This window comes from Corythoichthys intestinalis, chromosome 1, assembly GCF_030265065.1.
Source record: "Corythoichthys intestinalis isolate RoL2023-P3 chromosome 1, ASM3026506v1, whole genome shotgun sequence".
Classification (NCBI taxonomy): Eukaryota; Metazoa; Chordata; class Actinopteri; order Syngnathiformes; family Syngnathidae; genus Corythoichthys; species Corythoichthys intestinalis.
In genome coordinates, this window is record NC_080395.1 from 13,959,091 (window position 1) to 13,979,899 (window position 20,809).

Here is a 20,809-nt window from a genome sequence, read left to right on the forward strand (position 1 = left end):
TTAAAACATTTTATTTTTCGTCAGCTTTTAATGTGCAATGACAGTTTATGACCTCGTCTTTTATTTATTTTATTTTATGTGTTTGTTTTATCTTTCAAAGTTGACTTATTTTGCTGTGTTTTGCTATGTAAAGCACTTTGGTCTCCTTGGCGGATTTTTAAATGTGCTATACAAATAAAGTTGATTGATTGATTGATTGATTAATTATTTTTTTTTAAATGCCCTCCTGTTCAACATTTTTCTTCCCCCAGAAAAATTGACATTTTAAGCTTTCCAATGATGTATCACACATGCGTATCGGACAATCTTGAAATTTGGCCAAATTGGGGGTCTCAGCTCAACTTAAAGTCACCTGAGTGTTCTCCGCCGTGTATATTTTCAAATGTTGGGTTGCAATATTGATCACAGTTATATTTAAGCACGTGACATTCCCTCACAATGTCAAGCTGAAATAAAGTCAATTCAAACTCAAAAGAAAAAAAACAGAGGCTGTTATCCTCTTTTGAACTTTATTTTTTTTTCTTTATGTAAAAACTCACTTTTTAATGATACTCTCAAGAAGGAAAAAACACAACTCCTTGGTTTTTCTAAATGTTCCAGAAGCTCGGAAGAAGTAACAAATTTTTGTGAAAACTAAGCATTTCCGGATGGTTCTTCGTGAATAATTCCGCCATCCGGCTCGGGCTGGTTTTTAAATCAACGGCGATCATGCAGGTTCAACGTGTGCAACGTAAACAGCACATTTGCAACAAGTTCACCACCTCCTAGTGCTGTTTTCATGACTACCAGAATTAGAAAGCATCAGCATTAAAGGGAGAACTGTAGAAAATACCCTCCTCCCCACCCCTATCCCATATTGAAGGCACTCCCTAAATACAAAGTGGAGCCATAACAATGGAAAAAAACCCTAATAATTCGTGTCACATATCCAGTTGCTGTCCCTTTTTGTTTTGAGAAAAAAACTAAACAAAGGGCTTCACAGAGAAAACATTTGGGAAGCCATTTTATGTCAAAGTGGCAAACGTAGGAGAAGGTTGCAAACTTTTGGCTAACCACTAGAAGCGCTCTCGGAAGAAGAAACAAAAAAATTCTACACGCATTTTGTCATGCCAGATGCGCTCACATTTGGTTTCCTTCAGACCGTCTCCATGTGCCATGTTCATAATTCGAAGTAAAACAAAATGAAAGACGAAGAAATAAAGCTATCTAAGCGCAGCTGGCAGCTGAACCACTCCGCTTATTTACACCACTGATAATTCAACAAAATCAAGAAGAAAAAGAAAATGGAGGTGACGTGCCGGTGCCTCTTTTTCCTTCCTGGCAAATGTCGGGACTCGAGATAAGTGTTGAAAGAGCTACGATTGGTCGTCGTCGTCCAAGCCGGGCGGGACTACGCCGCCACCTTGTTGTCCTTCTGGAACAAATGAAGGGAAAAAATTATTTGTTTATGCACATTTGCAAGATTCGGGGGTTGGGATAGAGTTGTTTGTCACAATAGCCGAGTACTCGGTTCCTATAACTACAGGCCTTGCGAGTAGTTCTCGGAACCATGGGCGGAACTTAGGCTAGGTTCATACTACGGGCCTTAATGCACAAATTCGATTTTTTGTCATATCTGTTTTTTTGCCGTGCCCGTTCAGACTGCCTTTGTCCATAGAGACCATTCAAGTATTACGCATGCGCACTAATTCGCAGTCCGACATGCGCTGAGCAAGACGACCCGCATGCGCAGAAGCATCAAAACAAATGACCACACATGCTGGCTGTCATCCGTCATTCCAGGGATATCATATTTTGCTTTTCAAAAAGAGGACACAAATAACAGACATACATAATCCCAGTTTAGGCTTATATTCAAAGTATATGGATTGATAGCATGCACGCAGTGTCCGTGCATGTCACACACACATACGGTCAGTTTGCCCCGACTCTCGGCCGTGTAAGCAATGTTGAAATATTGCTTATATGGAGCAGACAGTAAACCGACCCTTCTCAGGCTTATCCTCAACCCATTTTTGTTTTTTTTTAAAATGACTGTTGTCAAGTCCGACCCTTTCTAAAAAACCGTGTTCAAGGCAAACTGGCGCTAATAACGCACAGCTGCACCGCTACCGTAGCGTCTTTCTCGCTTTTTGATGACTTAATTGCTGCATGAATTCCGATTTGAGAGACTGGACAGTACAGACCGCCGCGACAGTCTGGAAAAATGCGAAAGTGACCCAGAACGGATTTGAAATAGTCCAGTTCTATGCCACTTGTCACGTTCAGACCGGCAAGTTAATGCCTCACTCGAGTCGGAAAAACACGAAAAAATCGGATTCGTGCATTAAGACCTGTAGTATAAACGTAGCCTTAGTGAAGTGCGACTACACCCGAGCCTCTAAAGTTTGCGCAATTAGGTCCTGCTGCGACCGGCAATAATCGCTTTCCATGCCCCTTTTCCAGGTTTCTTGCACGATTTTTTAAGTCATATTTCCTGCTTTTGAAGAAATTTTTAAGACCTTAAAATATAATTTAATCCCAAACCATGTCGCAACAATTTCTGATGAATAAAAAAATACTAGTACATATTTCACTGTAAACCAGTGTTGTTTTTGTCAACAGTGATAATGAAAATATTTCGTCAATGATAAATTCATGACGATGACGAGCTAAAAACATGTCTTGGAAGACTAAAACATAACGAGACGATTTCAAGTTTTCGTCTGACGCAATAGTTTCCGTCATAAGTTCACAATGTGTGACATTTTCTTAATATACATATGTGTAGTTAGCACGCATCGTAGCAGTGTTTGGTCATGTCACTCATGTGACGTGCTGCCCCGCTTCACATACACACTTACTCACTGGTGTCCTCTCCAGGCAGGCAGTCAAGTGCTGCTTGGTAAGTTTTGTTTTCTTATCTTGGCAAGATATCCCTTGTTGCTTTACCCCATGGGTGTCCAAACATGTCCTCAAGGGCCGCTGTAGGTCCTGGTTTTTGTTCCTACCAATCGAGGACAGTTTAACCAATGAAGTTTGTGCTAAAACAAGCAGTACCTGACTGCAATCAACTGATTACACTTGTGAGACACCAGATTGGTGAAAAGATGTCGTCTTGTTTTGTAGGAATGAAATCCAGCACCCACTGCGGCCCTATGTGGAATAGTTTGGACACCACTGCTTTAGCCTTTAAAGGTCTGTGCTGAGTGATGATCACACACTAAATGTAACTTGTAGCGTTAGCTTAGAGCTCACGTTAGTATTCGCATTTAGCGTGGTGAGTGTCCTCTTAAACTTTTTACATAAAGTTTATGGCGTGCAGGTGAGTTTAATGTATGTATATGTTTTTTCTTACATCCATTTGAATAGTAAAAATTGTGACAACCAACTCCATTCTCCTTGATGAAAATCTAACTGGAGCTTTACCGCATATTCAAAGTCGGAGAACTCGCGGCCTCCTCTCCCACCCCTGAAGCCTCCCCGGAAGCCGGGCGGTGCCCCTCGAGGCGGGCCGAAGGAGCCCCTGCTGGACGGCCGTCCCCGTCCTCCGCCGCGGGGTCCGGCGTAGCCCCGGCTACCGCGGTAGCCTCCCCGACCACGGTGGTGCCTCAGCGGGATGCCGAATGTCTCGGCGTTCATCCGCCGTTCTTCCGCCCAGGTTGACCTTCGCTCTCTGTGACGCCAAAACAAGAGCAATAAAGCAATATTGGGGGAAAAAATGTAAGTCCTACAATAAGTAAACATGCAACTTACCTTGGGAATCCTCCATCATGTGATTTACTAAAATATACAGGAAAAAAAAAACATTGTATGAGTGGATTGCACAAAATGTGTATGTTTGAGAAAATATTTTTTTCTCTTTTTATTCTACAAAAAAAAATTAGTCAAACCGAAATGTTTATTACTCATATTGATTTTGGAAAATCATAATTTTTAGTGGGGAAAAACATTCGCTGGGCATTTTCAGTAGGGGTGGGAACTTCTGGGTACCTCATGATACAATACGCGATACAACAATTATTGAAACATGGATCAGGAAATCATTCCAAAATATACATTATGTTGATTTTTTTTTTTTTTTTGTCATATCCTGTTGATTTTGGCACATTTCTGGGTCTTTCTGTTGATTTTGGGTTACTGTCCCCAAGTAAATCGGAAGTGACTAAAAATAAACAGGAAGTGACCTATAAAAGTCTCAAAAAGTGGGAAGACTGACTATGAATGCTCTTTCAATACCACTGACGTCGCCAGACGTCTATCTTTGACCCTCCCAGTCAAAATAGATTGCATGTTTAGCGCCATCACTAGCAGCCAATACGCTAATACATTGTTCTTGTGGAAAATTTGAAAGCAACCTGTTGGTTCTTATCCCCCTTACCAACAACAGTGACACCTTTTTAAAGATAAGCAGCCAACTTAGCACAATGTCACTTACAGCTACAAATCAAGTCAGAAACCTTGGCGTAATTATTGACTCAGACCTAAAATTTGATAGCCATCTAAAGTCCGTCACTAAATCCGCTTATTACCACCTAAAAAATATAACCAGAATTAAGGGGCTTCTGACTCAACAAGACATGGAAAAACTTATGCATGCATTCGTTTTCAGCAGATTGGACTACTGCAACGGTATATTTACAGGTCTTGATAAAAAATCAGTCAGGAAGCTGCAGCTAGTACAGAATGCTGCAGCCAGAGTCCTCACAAATACAAGGAAGCTGGACCACATTACACCGGTTTTGAAATCGCTACACTGGCTTCCAGTGAGTCAAAGGATAGACTATAAAATACTACTGCTCGTCTACAAAACACTTAATGGCCTTGGACCAAAATACATGCTTGACTTGTTAGATTCCTATGAGACATCTAGACCCTTAAGGTCGTCTGGAACGGGTCTTCTGCATGTTCCAAGAACAAGAACCAAGCAGGGTGAGGCAGCATTTAGTTATTATGCTCCTCACCTCTGGAACAAGTTACCCGAAGGTCTGAAGTATGCTCAAACCGTTAGCTCATTTAAATCAGGGCTAAAAACGCTTTTGTTTAGCACTGCATATCCATAACTGTCTATATATTTCAATCTACCTGCCTTCTATTCCTCTTGTGCTTATCTCCATTGCTGATTTCAATGATTGTTATTAGTAGTAGTTTTTGCTTTATTTCTATTTTTGTTTTATTTTTATTTATTTATTTTTATTCTGTGATTAAATGCGATCTTCTGTCTTGGTTTTTACGTTGTGTTGATTTAAATGTGATTTTTATGGTTTTCATGTGATGTAAAGCACTTTGAATTGCCTTGTGTTGAATTGTGCTATATAAATAAATTTGCCTTGCCTTGCCTTGCCTTAAAACGATATATCGATTCTTGGCAGGAGCATAACGAAAACCATTTATATACATATTGTCACACCCTTAATTTTCAGGTTACATTATGACTTGATTTTGGACATATGTATATATATATTTTTCACCCTACTAACCAATTGACAGCGAAACCTATTAATTCCAATTTAATTGGGATAGCTGACATAGAATGATCATGTTTTGGCACCATTGACGGCGATGGACGTCCAATCCATTTTGACTGGGTTCTCTCTTCCAGTGAGTTGGAACCCTATGAGGTTCTATAGCCATCATTATATTGCTGCTATCCCTCCGATTTATGAAATAACATTAAAAGAATTACAAGAGTAGGGAGGTTGTTGTGTTTATTTAACTTCAGTGTAGTAACAGGCAATACGAAAAAGTTACTATGTGGTCAATGTAAAAAGTTTGTTGTAAGAGCACCTTGTCCATCTAGCACCATTAATGGCAGCTAATTAAGTCGACACTTGGATCCTGGCCAATTTCAGGTTACTTTATTCGGATAATATCAAATCAAATTACATGTCTTTCGATTACCCTTTACAAAAAACAAAAAAAAAAAACAAAAAAAAAAAAAAAAAAAAGGGGGGGGGGGGGGGGGGGGATCTCTACAGTAATTGCTATGCATATCTAGTATTTCATTATACTACATATACCGGTATGTTCGATCCGCTTTCTTTGTTGCACTCGGACTTGTTTGAAGTCACGCCAGCGATATTTTCTGTTAGGTTTCAAGAATTGGTTTCATGTTGGAAAGTGGGGGTGACCGCCAGTTATCGTTTTAAGAAGGCAGAGAAACGGTAAACGGCACTGGCTCGGCGATACCCCCCGCCTGTCCCGTTAGCTCGCTATTAACCGGCTAGCTAATTGAGCAGCGTTTGTTTTCACTGCAGGACCGGTGCCAGTAATACTTACAGTTTTCCCTGTTGAATTGCCCAAGATTTGGACCTTATTTCCCTCGGTATTATTGTGCAGCCAATGAGGTATGTTTTTATAAGCAAATATGTCGTTATTGATTTACTTAATAGCTTTATTGCATGCTCTTTGCCATTATTGTAGTTTATTTTCTAATAGTGTGTTCATAGTTTGACGGTGACAAATTAACCGATATCAGTTGTAAGAAGAATTATGGATTTATTGGTTATCAGAGGGAAGCAATGTCTATCCATTTTATTTTTACTTTAATGTATTAATTTGATGTATAATTAGGGTTGTTGCGATAACAAATTTTAGTGTGCAATAATTTATATCATAAATTATTGTGATATGCGATGATTGCCCCCCCCCCCCAATTTTTTTAAAAACCAATTTACAATAACACAGTGAGAACACAGCATATATTAATAGATCAAGTACACCCATTTAAACGCGGTAAATATTTACTCTTAAATTAAAAAATACTTTTTAAGAAATCACAACTAAAAACAATAGACCATGCCTCTTAAGTAAAAGACAACAATATTAATACCGCACAGAAACAGAATAGATAAAATGTGTTTTTCAAGAAAAAAAGATAAAATTGCACTTAATAACTTAAGCATTTAAGCAAATGAAAACTTTCCCCCTCATAGCTTCTGCTATGGTGTTCCATAGGGATGCAATGATACAGCTAAGTCACAGTTCAGTACGATTTCCGATACGGGGAACACGATTTTCGATTCGATTCAATACATTTAATGCTCTGAAAGAAAAAGAAAAAAAAAAAGATTGTATTTTTTTTTTTTTTTGCAAAAAAAAAAAAAAAAAGCAGAAATTAAATTGCCACCATATTAACATGCATTTTAGTGCATAATATTTATGTGCTTACTTCTTACTGATGTGAAGACATTTTGCATAAAAGTGCTGAGAACAATCTTTACTGTTTGTAAAGTGAGGCGGGGCACACGGTTGATTGCCACAGCTCTCTTAGCAGCTAGGTTTACTACATGAGCAAGACATCCTATTTGTGGTCCGAATCCAACTGTCATGGACTGAATTAACAATATTTGCAGCAATATCTATAGTCACTGGTATGGATTGATTTGGCCTTCTTAACTTCCATTCGGTCATGGTGGTTTATAATTCATCGTTGTAGTATATGGATTACATGTCCCATAATCACTCTGGGCTCACGTAGCCAATGGCAAGGGACGTAGCAATCTAGTTTGCTATTTCATGATATCTAGTTTGTGCGCGCATAAAAAAGTTAGCAGACGCCACAGTCACGTCTGCTCATTACTGCACATCACCAGCATTTGACAATCGACTTTCATAAACAGGACGAGTTTGAAGCACAGCGCTCTTAATTTGCCACTCAATGTTCATCATGTCAGCTGTCCGTTGTCAAAGCGAGGTTGTTCGTAGCAGCCAAGTCAGTAACAATGTTTTGGTGGACTTCGTTGTAAATATCTGGTGTTGTGCCGAAAAATAGCCACCCCGTGTGAAAGGCCACCCCTGACGGGAGCGCCCACACGTCAACAACACCGGCACGCCGGAGATAGTCCACAGTCAATCCGGAGCACTGACGCGGCCGGTATACGTTGAACAATAGGATATAATGGGAACGATTGGCTCCGGCGCTATTTTTGCCGGACCTGGAACGAAGATGCGTTTTGCGTAGTTGGTAACAAGGAATCCGAACTTTTAACACCACGTCTGCTGCACGCATGTGCGGTGATAAATCGCAGCGGAAAAATTACTGCCTTCATTTTTATTTATCGTGCGATAAATGGAATTATTGCATATTGCGACAGGCTTACGTATGATACTTTTTTGGATAGTTGAGTAATTCAGGTTACGTCGTCAGCATAGGAACGGAACTCGTTTTTAACCCGGGGACTACCTGTATTACACTTTATCTGCTATTTATATCAATTAAATTAACGTAGGAATTACTTGGAGTCATTGCAGGACAGGTTGTCAAAGAAGGACTTGGTCTTGTCGTAGTAACAGGGAGGTATCGCTGCCTCCTCTTCCTCCACTGGCGCCTCCGCACCTGGATGTTCCGAGTCGGCTTCTTCACCATTCAGTGTCTTTTCTACCTTGTCGTCTGTGTTTCAAAAGCAAAGACACACAAGTTCAATGTAGGGCTGCAGCTATTTGAATATTTTAGTAATCGAGTAATCGACTGAAAATTCTATCGATTAATCAAGTAATCGGATAAAACAAATATATTTTTAGGTGAAGAGCAATTATAGATATACATGAGAAAACAAGACATTTTATCATTTTCAGTCAATCAATGTCTTTATTTTTGATGTATCAAAAAACCTTTAGATCTTATTTTTAAAAAGTATATACAGTGCCTTGCAAAAGTATTCGGCCCCCTTGAACCTTGCAACCTTTCGCCACATTTCAGGCTTCAAACATAAAGATATAAAATTTTAATTTTTTGTCAAGAATCAACAACAAGTGGGACACAATCGTGAAGTGGAACAAAATTTATTGGATAATTTAAACTTTTTTAACAAATAAAAAACTGAAAAGTGGGGCGTGCAATATTATTCGGCCCCCTTGCGTTAATACTTTGTAGCGCCACCTTTTGCTCCAATTACAGCTGCAAGTCGCTTGGGGTATGTTTCTATCAGTTTTGCACATCGAGAGACTGACATTCTTGCCCATTCTTCCTTGCAAAACAGCTCGAGCTCAGTGAGGTTGGATGGAGAGTGTTTGTGAACAGCAGTCTTCAGCTCTTTCCACAGATTCTCGATTGGATTCAGGTCTGGACTTTGACTTGGCCATTCTAACACCTGGATACGTTTATTTTTTAACCATTCCATTGTAGATTTGGCTTTATGTTTTGGATCATTGTCCTGTTGGAAGATAAATCTCCGTCCCAGTCTCAGGTCTTGTGCAGATACCAACAGGTTTTCTTCCAGAATGTTCCTGTATTTGGCTGCATCCATCTTCCCGTCAATTTTAACCATCTTCCCTGTCCCTGCTGAAGAAAAGCAGGCCCAAACCATGATGCTGCCACCACCATGTTTGACAGTGGGGATGGTGTGTTCAGGGTGATGAGCTGTGTTGCTTTTACGCCAAACATATCGTTTTGCATTGTGGCCAAAAAGTTCAATTTTGGTTTCATCTGACCAGAGCACCTTCTTCCACATGTTTGGTGTGTCTCCCAGGTGGCTTGTGGCAAACTTTAAACGCGACTTTTTATGGATATCTTTGAGAAATGGCTTTCTTCTTGCCACTCTTCCATAAAGGCCAGATTTGTGCAGTGTACGACTGATTGTTGTCCTATGGACAGACTCTCCCACCTCAGCTGTAGATTTCTGCAGTTCATCCAGAGTGATCATGGGCCTCTTGGCTAAATCTCTGATCAGTTTTCTCCTTGTTTGAGAAGAAAGTTTGGAAGTACGGCCGGGTCTTGGTAGATTTGCAGTGGACTGATGCTCCTTCCATTTCAATATGATGGCTTGCACAGTGCTCCTTGAGATGTTTAAAGCTTGGGAAATCTTTTTGTATCCAAATCCGGCTTTAAACTTCTCCACAACAGTATCTCGGACCTGCCTGGTGTGTTCCTTGGTTTTCATAATGCTCTCTGCACTTTAAACCAGGGGTCTCCAACCCAGTCCTCAAGGCCCACTGTGGGTCCTGGTTTTTGTTCCAGCCGATCCAGCAGAGACAGTTGAACCAATGAGGCTTCTGCTAAAACAAGCCACACCTGACTGCAATCAACTGATTGCACTTGTAAAACACCAGATTGGGGAAAAAGTGTTGTCATGGTGTTTGGTAGGAATGAAATCCTGCACCCACAGTGGGCCTTTGTGGAATAGGTTGGGGACCCCTGCTTTAAACAGAACCCTGAGACTATCACAGAGCAGGTGCATTTATACGGAGACTTGATTACACACAGGTGGATTCTATTTATCATCATCGGTCATTTAGGAGAACATTGGATCATTCAGAGATCCTCACTGAACTTCTGGAGTGAGTTTGCTGCACTGAAAGTAAAGGGGCCGAATAATATTGCACGCCCCACTTTTCAGTTGTTTTATTTGTTAAAAAAGTTTAAATTATCCAATAAATGTTGTTCCACTTCACGATTGTGTCCCACTTGTTGTTGATTCTTGACAAAAAAATTATATTTCATATCTTTATGTTTGAAGCCTGAAATGTGGCGAAAGGTTGCAAGATTCAAGGGGGCCGAATACTTTTGCAAGGCACTGTATAGTCTATTTTTACCCGTCACTTAAATTTTTAAAATGATAATGATGACATATTCAATAGTATTTAGTTTTCATTCATTTTTAATTAATATTGTAACGCTTGCTTGGCGGCGAAAAATTAGACACGGAAGTCGTGGTATTTTTCTCCCTTTTTACTCTGCTTACCGCCAACAACTCCGCCCCCAAAGAAAAGGAGGCAACGATATAGACCCCAATCACCAACGTCACACAATGATCTTAATTGTGGTTGTCAGCCCAAAATCTTCTAAATATATATTAAATGCATCTTACCAGATATAAAAAGACTACTACATAGTCTGTGGTGATCGTTTGGTGCCCAGATTTCTTGTCGAATTACAGCAGTCCATCTCGCTCTCATCTTCGCGTCTCTCAGAATACGGTAGAACTTCAAGTCTCTCCGTCTATCTTCTCTGTTACAGCAACCAACCGCCACACACGCCTTCACCATTTTGATTATTAATATTGACGAGCAGAAAAACACGCCGTAATAGGAGGCATGTACGTAGCGGTAATGTATAAACATGACGGGCTGACACACAATATGGCGGTTCCGGTCAGGGGGGCGGAGTTGTGACGTCATGTGATTGGGGTCTATACACAGGCGGCAATCTTGTCCATCAATTGGATGACGCGCTGGCACACCGGGTGCGCCAATAAGAACCTCGCGTTGATGTGTCAATCACGGTGCCGCCGCCAGACTCCGGTTACGCTACAATATTCTGACAGACTAGCCAACGACGTCATGCATTAAGAGAGACAATAGCTAATTAATATGCTAACTCGCCACCCTGTGGTCTGGGGTGTGAATTCCAACCTGTCAAAATGACTGACGGACTTCAGTTTTTTCCGTCACCGTTTTAAAAAACCGGTCAACGACGGAAAATTTCCGGTTAACGCGACCCCTGATATATACACACACACCTAAAAATGCCTTTACGCTCGATAACACACATCACTTAAAAGTTAGGATTTTCCCCCACGTTTTTCAATTGAATTTCTATTTGTGTCGAGCCATTTTTAAGTTCTAGTAAAGTTTTAAGTTAGTCTAAACTATAAGTCCTGATAGGATTTTGAGTTTTTACAGTGTTCAAAATAAATGTATGATACAGGCTGTATTGGAGCACATTAGGGACTAGTGCTACTTGGTGTTTTATCCAGCAATGACTACTGAGCTAAAATTGATAGTTAGCATTATTGAGTTTTTATTTGACACCCTCATCACTCCACAACGCTATGTTATGTTAAAGCCTGTATGTAAGACACGTTAGCCACGCATCGAAAGTGGTCTTAATTAATAGAAACCTAGCCCTCCGCAGGGCTAACGTTACGTGAGCTAGTAGTGACAGTAACGTTAATCTTATATATTAGCGCTTAGCGCTCTTTATTAGCGTTTAGCGCTCTACTGCTTAAGATGGCGGCTGTTTGCTAACGCTGGCAAGACGCGGCGTAGTCTGTCATTTCGCATCTAGTTCAACATACATGTGATCTCTATGAGACTCCATAGACGCTACCTGCAACTAACGTAGCATGTGCAGGCTAGTATTTAGCAACGTCGGCGTCGTTTGTAGCGGCTGTCTGCCGCAGTAAGTTTTTTTTTTTTTTTTTGCTTCTTCCTCTACGCTCGTGAGATCAGCGCGTTGTCCCGCATTAAAAGTAGTCCGAGCAGAACGTGATGCTTAGAGCTGTCAAAATAAACGATTACTCGAGGTGAATAAAATTACTCGGATCAGTTTTTAAACTCGAGTTACTCGAGTTGCTCGAGTATTCGTTTCAGCTCTAGTTCAATGATTACGAAAAGTTTCTTTTTGGTTTGATTATGAGTGTCACCTTTAAGCTTGAGCTTGGTCTGCAGCTCCTTGTCAATGTCGTCCTTATGGAACTGAGCGTTGGCTGTCTCGAAGTCAAAATCCTCCTCAAACTTCATCAAACCGTCCCGACGGACATTCACCTTTCCCCGGCTGCGGTTGCCCCGGCCGCGTCCGCGTCTCACAGGCGGCCCACTTGTCGACATGTAGCACTGACCTGTCAATCGACACGTTTTCATTTGACATACAATGAATGGAACAGACATTGATATCGTTCACTTGAGTTATTTTGTCACACCTCCTTGACGCCTGTTGGGGTCCCTGTTTTCAACTGCGGTATGTCCATGATCCGCATGAGTCGCTTTTGGTGCCTCTGGAGCTAAAACGCATTGACCCAAAAAAAAAAGGCATTCACACACTCAAGTTACAACTACAGTACAGATTGTTCAGTCTTTACCCTTTCTCTGCTCCAGGAGGTCTGGGGGCTTTTGGCTGCCGACAGACGCGCCGACAGGTCGGGGTGCCGGGGCCGCCGCTTGACTCCTCTGACCGACCGGTGGTGCCGGGGCGGCTGAGGTGGGGGCCTGCGTGGCCTGATCCAGGGGGGAGCTCTTCGCTAGAGTGTCCAATTGAGGACTGGTACGCCCTGCGCAAATAACAATTACTTTTAAATTCCACAATAAAGGGTTCAGTCTAGGGCTTAAATTTTTAGGGAAAAAAAAGTCTTGCTTTCAGACCAATACTGTGATTTCGATTTCGAATTTTATTCAACTTCTGTGCAAATCTCATATTTACAAACATGGTATAAAATTGCATTACACCATCTAAACATAGTACGCTTGTAAGGACACACAAGCATGGTTTTCCCCAGTGGTTTATTAGCCATGCGGGCTGCCAGGCTCAATTATTTTCTTTAGGTTTATTTTTTCATAATTGCTCTTGTTTAATTGTTATTAAACTAAAAGTCAGTAAAACAAAAAACACAATAAAAACACAAAATCAATAACACTCTAGAGTATTTTTTCATTTTAATTCGTAGTATTTAAAGAAGGCCATATCAAGGGTTATAAGTAAAGGTCGCACGATATCGGCCGATATATGAACTTTTTCCCTATATCGGCCGATATATAGCTGATATGATTGGATAACTTATGCTCACTTTTAAGGTGGCAATCTTTCTCACGAACGTCAACCGATATATTGGCCGTAAATCGATAATTTTTGGGTGATATGCTTTCTAAGCAAGCTAACTGATTTATCGACCAGACGATACGTGGTCTTTTTCTAGATCGGATTTTATCAGTCAATATAGAGCAGATACAGGGATTGGAGAAAATAATGAAAACACTTTTAAAAAATCAACAAAAAATAATTTAATATGGTGTAGGTCAGGGGTGGGCAAACCGGCCCTCAAGGGCCGCAGTGGGTCCTGGTCTTTGTTCCAACTGATCCACCACAGAGCTTTTAACCAATGAGTTTTCAATGGAAGCAAGAAGCACCTGACTGCAATCAACTGATTGGACTTATAACACACCAAATTGGTGAAAAGGTGTCCTCTTGATGGGTTGCAGCAAAAACCCGCACCCACAGCGGCCCTTTGTGGAATAGTTTGCCCACCCCCGGTGTAGGTCCATCTTTTGTGGCTATTACAGCTTCAATTCTCCGAGGTTTTGATTCATACAACTCGTGAATTGTTTCCAAAGGAACTTTAAGCCATTCTTCAAGTAGAATAGGCTCTAACTCTTTTAGAAATGTTGCTGATGGAAATCGACGTATTAATTAAATCTCTAAAACGGGCCATGAAAGTTCAATAATGTTGAGGTCTAGTGATTGTGCCGGCCATACGAGATGATCAACTTCATTAGAATGTTCCTCATGCCATTCTTGAAAAATTATGCTTCATGATTATGATGCCAAAATGTTAGGTGTCTCCATTATTTTCTCCAACCCTTGTACGATCAGAAAATTTTTTTTAGGTGATGATGTTTCTCATGAATGTGAACCAATATACTGGCCATGATATGCAGTTACAGGCCGATATATGGACAATCTTCAAGATTGACCGGTATCAGCCCATATTCAATACAACCATTACAATAAGATGTTAATGTTCACTGAGTGATAATGTTTTTTCTATCTTACAAAGGCCAACTGATTTGTGGTCTTTGTTTCAACATCGGCCGATATATAGCCATTTATATTAGGATAACTTGTGTTCACTGTTAAGGTAATATTTCTCATGAAGATTGACTGATATATTTGGAGGCTGGTATATCATGTTGTACCAGCTATGTTCACTCATCTTTGTTAATTGTGATTCTGCATCACCTAGTGATCAGTGTTATAAAGAATTAGCAGAAGAAAAATCCTAATATATACATTTATACGAGTGTTTCGATTGTCTTTCATAATCATTGGGCTTTAAAAAAAAGTCTACGAATAATATAATAACAAGTAGTAATTCTCAAAGAAAAGTATCGGCCTGTAATAACAGCTTAACAAATCGGCTTTAGGCAACGGCAATAGGCTATTTTTATTTTATTTTTTTTAAAAACCACCATCAGCCGTAGAAAATCCTTAACTGTTTGATCTCTAGTTAAAAGAGATGGAAATTAGAGGATACATTAGTTAGCGCAAGAGATCCGCGACCATTTAAATGTTAATTGATGATTCTGATGTAAAAATTTAATGTCATTTATGTAAATACAGTCCTGGATCAGTCCACTGTTTTTTGTGTCTGTTCTGAATGCACAGTAATACTAACCTCCGGGTGCGCCAAACTGCGGAGTGCTCATTGGTGCGCCTCCAAACTGTCCATAGGTTTGCACCGGGGCCCTGCTGAAGGGAGCGTACGTGCTGGCAGACTGGAATGACGACGGCCCTGCTGCATTGCCGCTGGATCCGAGGGATGACTGCAATCACAATACAAAAAGCATGTCAAATGCGAGGTCTGGTATGGAATGCACATGTGCCAATTGCCACTGACGGCTATAGACATCCTACTCATTTAAACTGGGTTGGATCCTCGGGCTGCCAGTGAATGCCCCAATCCAATGCATTTTGACTGTTAAAATGGTTTGGGTGTTGTATATCGCCGTCAATGGCAGCTAATTAGTTAATGCAGCTATTAGATAAGAGGGAAAAATTAGGGTCAAATTCTCTGTTAATATCAACCCACTAGCCAAAATACGAGCATTTCTTTGAGGTGTGGTGCAAGGTAATCGAAATGTTTGAGTTTTATTTATTGGAGGATTTTATTCCACTCTGAAATAAATAATTTTAAGTAGTTTTCAGCCTATATTTGCAAGGTTTTAAGTTTTTGTTTAATTATTTGGTTTTGATTATTTTAATATTTGATTGAACTATTTTTAATTTGTCCGTCTTACCCTGAAACCCCCGTTTACAGACGTCGTACAACCGCTTTTGTCTCAACTCAGCCATAAAACAAAGGTAATTAATTATATTTATTATTCAAAAGGTCTCATTTTTAGCTTATCATTAATTGATGTCTAATATTTTGTAAAAAAAAAAAAAAAAAAAAAAAGACTTAAAAAAATTATTCACTCGCATATTTTAAACTTTTAAACAAATTACGTCACAAAGAAAAAAAATGGCGTCCGTAAAAAAGTCACGGATATCTACCTCATAACTACCGCTTAATTGTATTTTTTTCGTTACTGTCGCATTTTTCTAAATATTTTAAATGATAAATTGATCCAAACAAAGAAAAATTGAAAAAAAAAAAAAAAAAAAATAAAAAAAAAAACATTTAAAAGGGTAGATATATGAAAAAGAACATCTCGACTACTTTTTGATGTCTGCGATTCCTGCATCGCGACCCTTGTTATATTACCATGTTTCACCCATAAAAGCCATCAAAAATCCGGCTGTGGCCATTCACAGCTGTGTCTTGATACTCGGTGATACATGCTACATGGAGTTTTTGGCTCGAAAAGAGGTTAGTACGCGATAATATCTCGTTAGAATCATGGCGTCTGTAATTCTGCTCTCGCGTGCTCTCACCTCCAGATAGGGTTTTGCTGTTTATAAAATGCCCTCCTGTTCAAAATTTTTCTTCCCCCAGAAAATTGAGATTTTAAGCTTTCCAATAATGTATCACACATGCATATCGGACAATTTTGAAAGTTGGCCAAATTTGGGGTCTCAGAGCGGAACTTCAAGTCACCAGAAAATTGAGATTTTAAGCTTTCCAATAATGTATCACACATGCATATCGGACAATTTTGAAAGTTGGCCAAATTTGGGGTCTCAGAGCGGAACTTCAAGTCACCTGAATGTTTTCTAGGTGTGTAACGGTACACAAAAATCTCGGTTCGGTACGTACCTCGGTTTTGAGGTCACGGTTCGGTTCATTTTCGGTACAATAAGAAAACAAAATGCGAAATATAAATGTGCTGGTTGATTATTACACACTTTTGTGCTTTCAACAATAGGAACATTAGCCTATACAAAGCTAGAATTCTGCTCAAAAAGTATAAAGATAATTATCCAACAACAATTTGCCTTTCAGACCTCGCGTATTGATCAGCTTTCTTTCTGAAAGAAAGAAGAAAAAAAGTCCTGTGCTAAAGAGAAAAGCAATCCCAATGACAAAGATTTTAACATGTATTTTACAAATGAAATGCCTCAATGAATCTTTTTTTCCTTCTTATGAACAGTTTTCAAAAGCTTTATTGGTGGATTTTCTCAAGGTAAAGTGCCACACAGAAATTATTAAATCTAATTGTGTAAGCAGGATCTGTGTATTATTCATATTATTTAATTACAGGTGTTTTCACTCATTTCAATTTGTTTAAATGGGCTATTATTTTATTATGTGTTTATATTTTACAAATGTGATGTATTCATTTATATTGTATATTTTATGTTGTATAACTTTAGTTCCTATGTGAATATTAGTTCCTACTTGTTTTGTTGTGGTAGGAGGGTTTTGTATTGAACACGGGGCCGTGTTGGTTATTATTATAGCACAGAAGACAGCAGTAAATCAACAAAGACAAGTCAACTGTGCCCCGATCTACCACTTAAGAGATCTGATGGACTCAAAAAGTGGGTTACGATTGCATATTAGTTTGAAAATCGACCGGATCCACCGTATTTTTACACGAGTGACTTCTGGTCTGGCCGATCCTAGCTTGTAGTATTGACGCAGGAGGGCAGCGTCTCGCTTCAAATAATAAACTCTGCCGTTCTTTTCGTGTGTGTCGCGTTGAGCCGCTTCTGGGACGCGTCTAACATGCGGCGGGAGTGCGACTGGTGTGCATTGGCTGATTGACTTTAACGCCACTGCGTTCTCGCGGCGGCCACGTTGTCGCACTGTTGACGTTTCTGGGTTATATAATGTCCTACCGTGTTGGTCCTCATTATAGTAGAGAAGACGGAGTAAATATAATATACACAAAGAAACTGTAACCCGATCGACTCACAGTCTCGGGTTACATTACGTCAGAAACCCGTTCGGTACGCCTCCGTCCCGAACCGAGCATCCCTTACCGAAACGGTTCAATACAAATACATGTACCGTTACACCCTTAGTATTTTCCGCCATACACACACACACACACACACACACACACACACACACACACACACACACACACACACACACACACACACACACATAGTAGAGGCGTGCAAAATTTCCGATTCTTAGATTATTCGCAATTCGGCCGTGGAAGATTCGAGAACGATTCACAAACATCCAAATTCCGATTATTGAATTATACCAGCTAAAGCGGTAGTAAAACACAGTCAGCGCGGTCTTTGGGACGCAATGAGGAACGGACCAAGAGTAAATATCATGTTCAACTCATGCCGCTAGATAAAAAAACAATCATACCTGACTGCGGCCGACAGCCGCTACAAACAACGCCCAGTTGCTAGTTGCTACAAACATACGGTTACAGTAGATATCATATATACAGTGGGGAGAACAAGTATTCGATACACTGCCAATGGGAAAACCCGTATGTAGAATTAGATGCAAAATGACAGACGACGTCGGTGTTAAACATGTATTATTGAACAGAGATGCGAAATGAGAGACTTTCCGGCGTAAGTAAACAGTCGCGATCTTAAAGCAGTAGACCTCTCTAGAAGGCTCTGTTGTAGCGAACCTAATTAACTTTTTATCTAAAATACTCCTAAATTGGCAGAATCTTGTCTTGAATCTATCTTTAAATGATGAAATAGTTTTAAAACTTTGACAAAAGTAGACAGAAGGGAAATTATGGAATAACAGGAGTAATTTAACAACTGTAACAGTTGATTCACAACATTAAATTAATTGAATGTTGTTTAAAGGTGCTGATACAGAATGGGGACTGGAGTTTCTTATTTACCGTTATTTTTGTATATTTGTTTACTGTTATATGTTAACTTGATGCTGAAATAGTAGTTTGGTTTAGCCTGAGAGGATTTTTGAACAATTTTGGAACTAATGTACAAAACAATTAAAAAAAAAAAAAAAAAAAAAAAAGGGGGGGGGGGGGGGGTGCATCAATAATCGTTTTATAATTGAATGGGAGCCTCTGAATCGTAATCGAATCGGTAGGTGCCCAAAGATTCCCAGCTCTAATACATAGTATATATGTTATTAATAGGATTACATTTCCAGTGCTTAAAAACAGTTTAGCAAAATATACGTATAAGGTTTTATGATACTTTGGGAAAAATAAGGTAAAAACATGTCTTACATGTATATCTTTCCAATGCTGTTAAATCTGAATAAATAACATTGAACACACACACAAAAATGTAAATAAGCTCTGCCTCTACTTCACACATTTCAGCGATGGGGGTGGGGTGTGTTCCCTATTCACCGTGAAAAACGAGTGATCACTGTATATATATCTTTGGTTCATTGGTAATGGTTCACAGTTAACCGTGTGTAATCCAACATTGAAAATAGTATTAACTTATTTTTATTAAAAAAAAGCTGGCAAGTGCTACTTGACTGTTACCTCAGTCAATCCTTACATAAAAGTGTGTGTTGTTATTTTTGCACATAAACTGAATTAAAGAATGTCAGGACAATCAAAAATTTATAAGTGTGATGATTTCTTCTATTTCTTCTTTAATGAGAGCTGCTCTTTATTTTTAGTCAGTAGAATAAACTTTTAACTTTCAAATGCTGTGATAAAAAAAACTTTTGTATTTTTCCTGTTGTACCAAACTCGTACGAAACCGTGACCCCCCGTACCGAGGTACATATCGAACCGTGACTTTTGTGTACAGTTACAACCTGCGTGGAAAGGATTTATTTTGAAGAAGAATAAAAGACATGCAGATTAATAGCTTTTTGAGCCTGTTTTAAGTTGACACTTGTACACTATTTAAATGATGCCAATTACATTTAATTGAACAGAGCACCATTTTATCCACTTTATTGACAGTTCCGACCATACCAAGGCCTAAAGTACTTGTGGAAGTTGGAAGATTTTAGCATGCATTACCTGCAGAAACTGCAATGAAGTGTGCAGTTGTCCATTTCATCGCTAGCACCTTTGCAATTTCTCAATGGATGCGGTCAACGTGGCTCACCTGAACTATGGCCGGGTCTTGAGGCAGAGTGCTGGTCGCCTTGGGGGGCTCGCACACCGTCAGGTCCTTAATGTCGCTGCCCCGGAAGATGATATAATCATACACCTCATCCCGAGGGGGAATGGGCCTTTCCGTAGGCCTGTCTTCGGTTCCGAATGATCGAACTGTTGGAATAAATAACAAAAAAAAAATCACGCCAATTTTAGTAAATGACCTCATAAAGCATGGGAGAAGTTTAACATTATCCAGAACCAATTTACACCTCATCCAATTATAAGTCAAAATCCTTGCAAAGCGGTCGAAGACACCACATTTGCTACTTGAAATGAAATGTGTCACAAAATTTTGTGACATTTTTTGAAACCACAAACCAGCGCCAACAATATAAACAAAGGACGAACGTTAGCAAGTAAGCTAGCTGGCTAACAGAGGGGAAAAAACGCTGTCATCGTTGCAAATATATGTAGGGAAAATAGCTTGTTCAGGCAATTTTTAGGGATAAAATGCACCCATGTGTAAGTTTGGCTTACCTTTAGCTAGGGCTACAGTGGAGTTTTCAGTATCTATGGTGTACAAAATTCCTTCATAGCGAATCTCGGCCTTAGAAATGAGGCTAATTTTGCTACCGATGTACGGCGTTCCTCCTCCGCTCATTTTTGCCTCCCTTGAATTGCAAAAGCACGATTTGACCTATAAATAATTCTCTTTCAGGAGAAGCGTCAAAATAACAAAGCTCAAGACAGCAACTTTAACTCAATTCATCCGGAAAAATCAAGTTAGGAAATGAGTTTCTCTGGTCCGTTCTGAAATTGAATTCTACGACACGACATGGCGGTGTTGGTTACTTTCACCCCGCCGCAATGGATTGTGGGAGGAGAGGCTACTTGGCTTCTGAAGTTTACATCCCAGCGCTCCTTCCTTTTT

General features: G+C 39.8%; 1 protein-coding gene across 1 annotated transcript; it reads right to left on the bottom strand.

Annotated features, from left to right (window-relative positions):
- Positions 1–489: 489 nt before the first annotated feature.
- On the bottom strand, positions 490–20,757 carry LOC130920362 (protein LSM14 homolog A-like). The gene is made up of 10 exons (XM_057843533.1): positions 20,416–20,757; positions 19,886–20,049; positions 15,087–15,234; positions 12,780–12,968; positions 12,621–12,701; positions 12,345–12,539; positions 8,218–8,371; positions 3,736–3,762; positions 3,409–3,655; positions 490–1,414 (listed from the first exon to the last, which is right to left on the bottom strand). The coding sequence occupies exons 1-10, from the start codon at positions 20,537–20,539 to the stop codon at positions 1,391–1,393; spliced, it is 1,353 nt and encodes a 450-aa protein (XP_057699516.1). The 5' UTR covers positions 20,540–20,757; the 3' UTR covers positions 490–1,390.
- Positions 20,758–20,809: the final 52 nt, after the last annotated feature.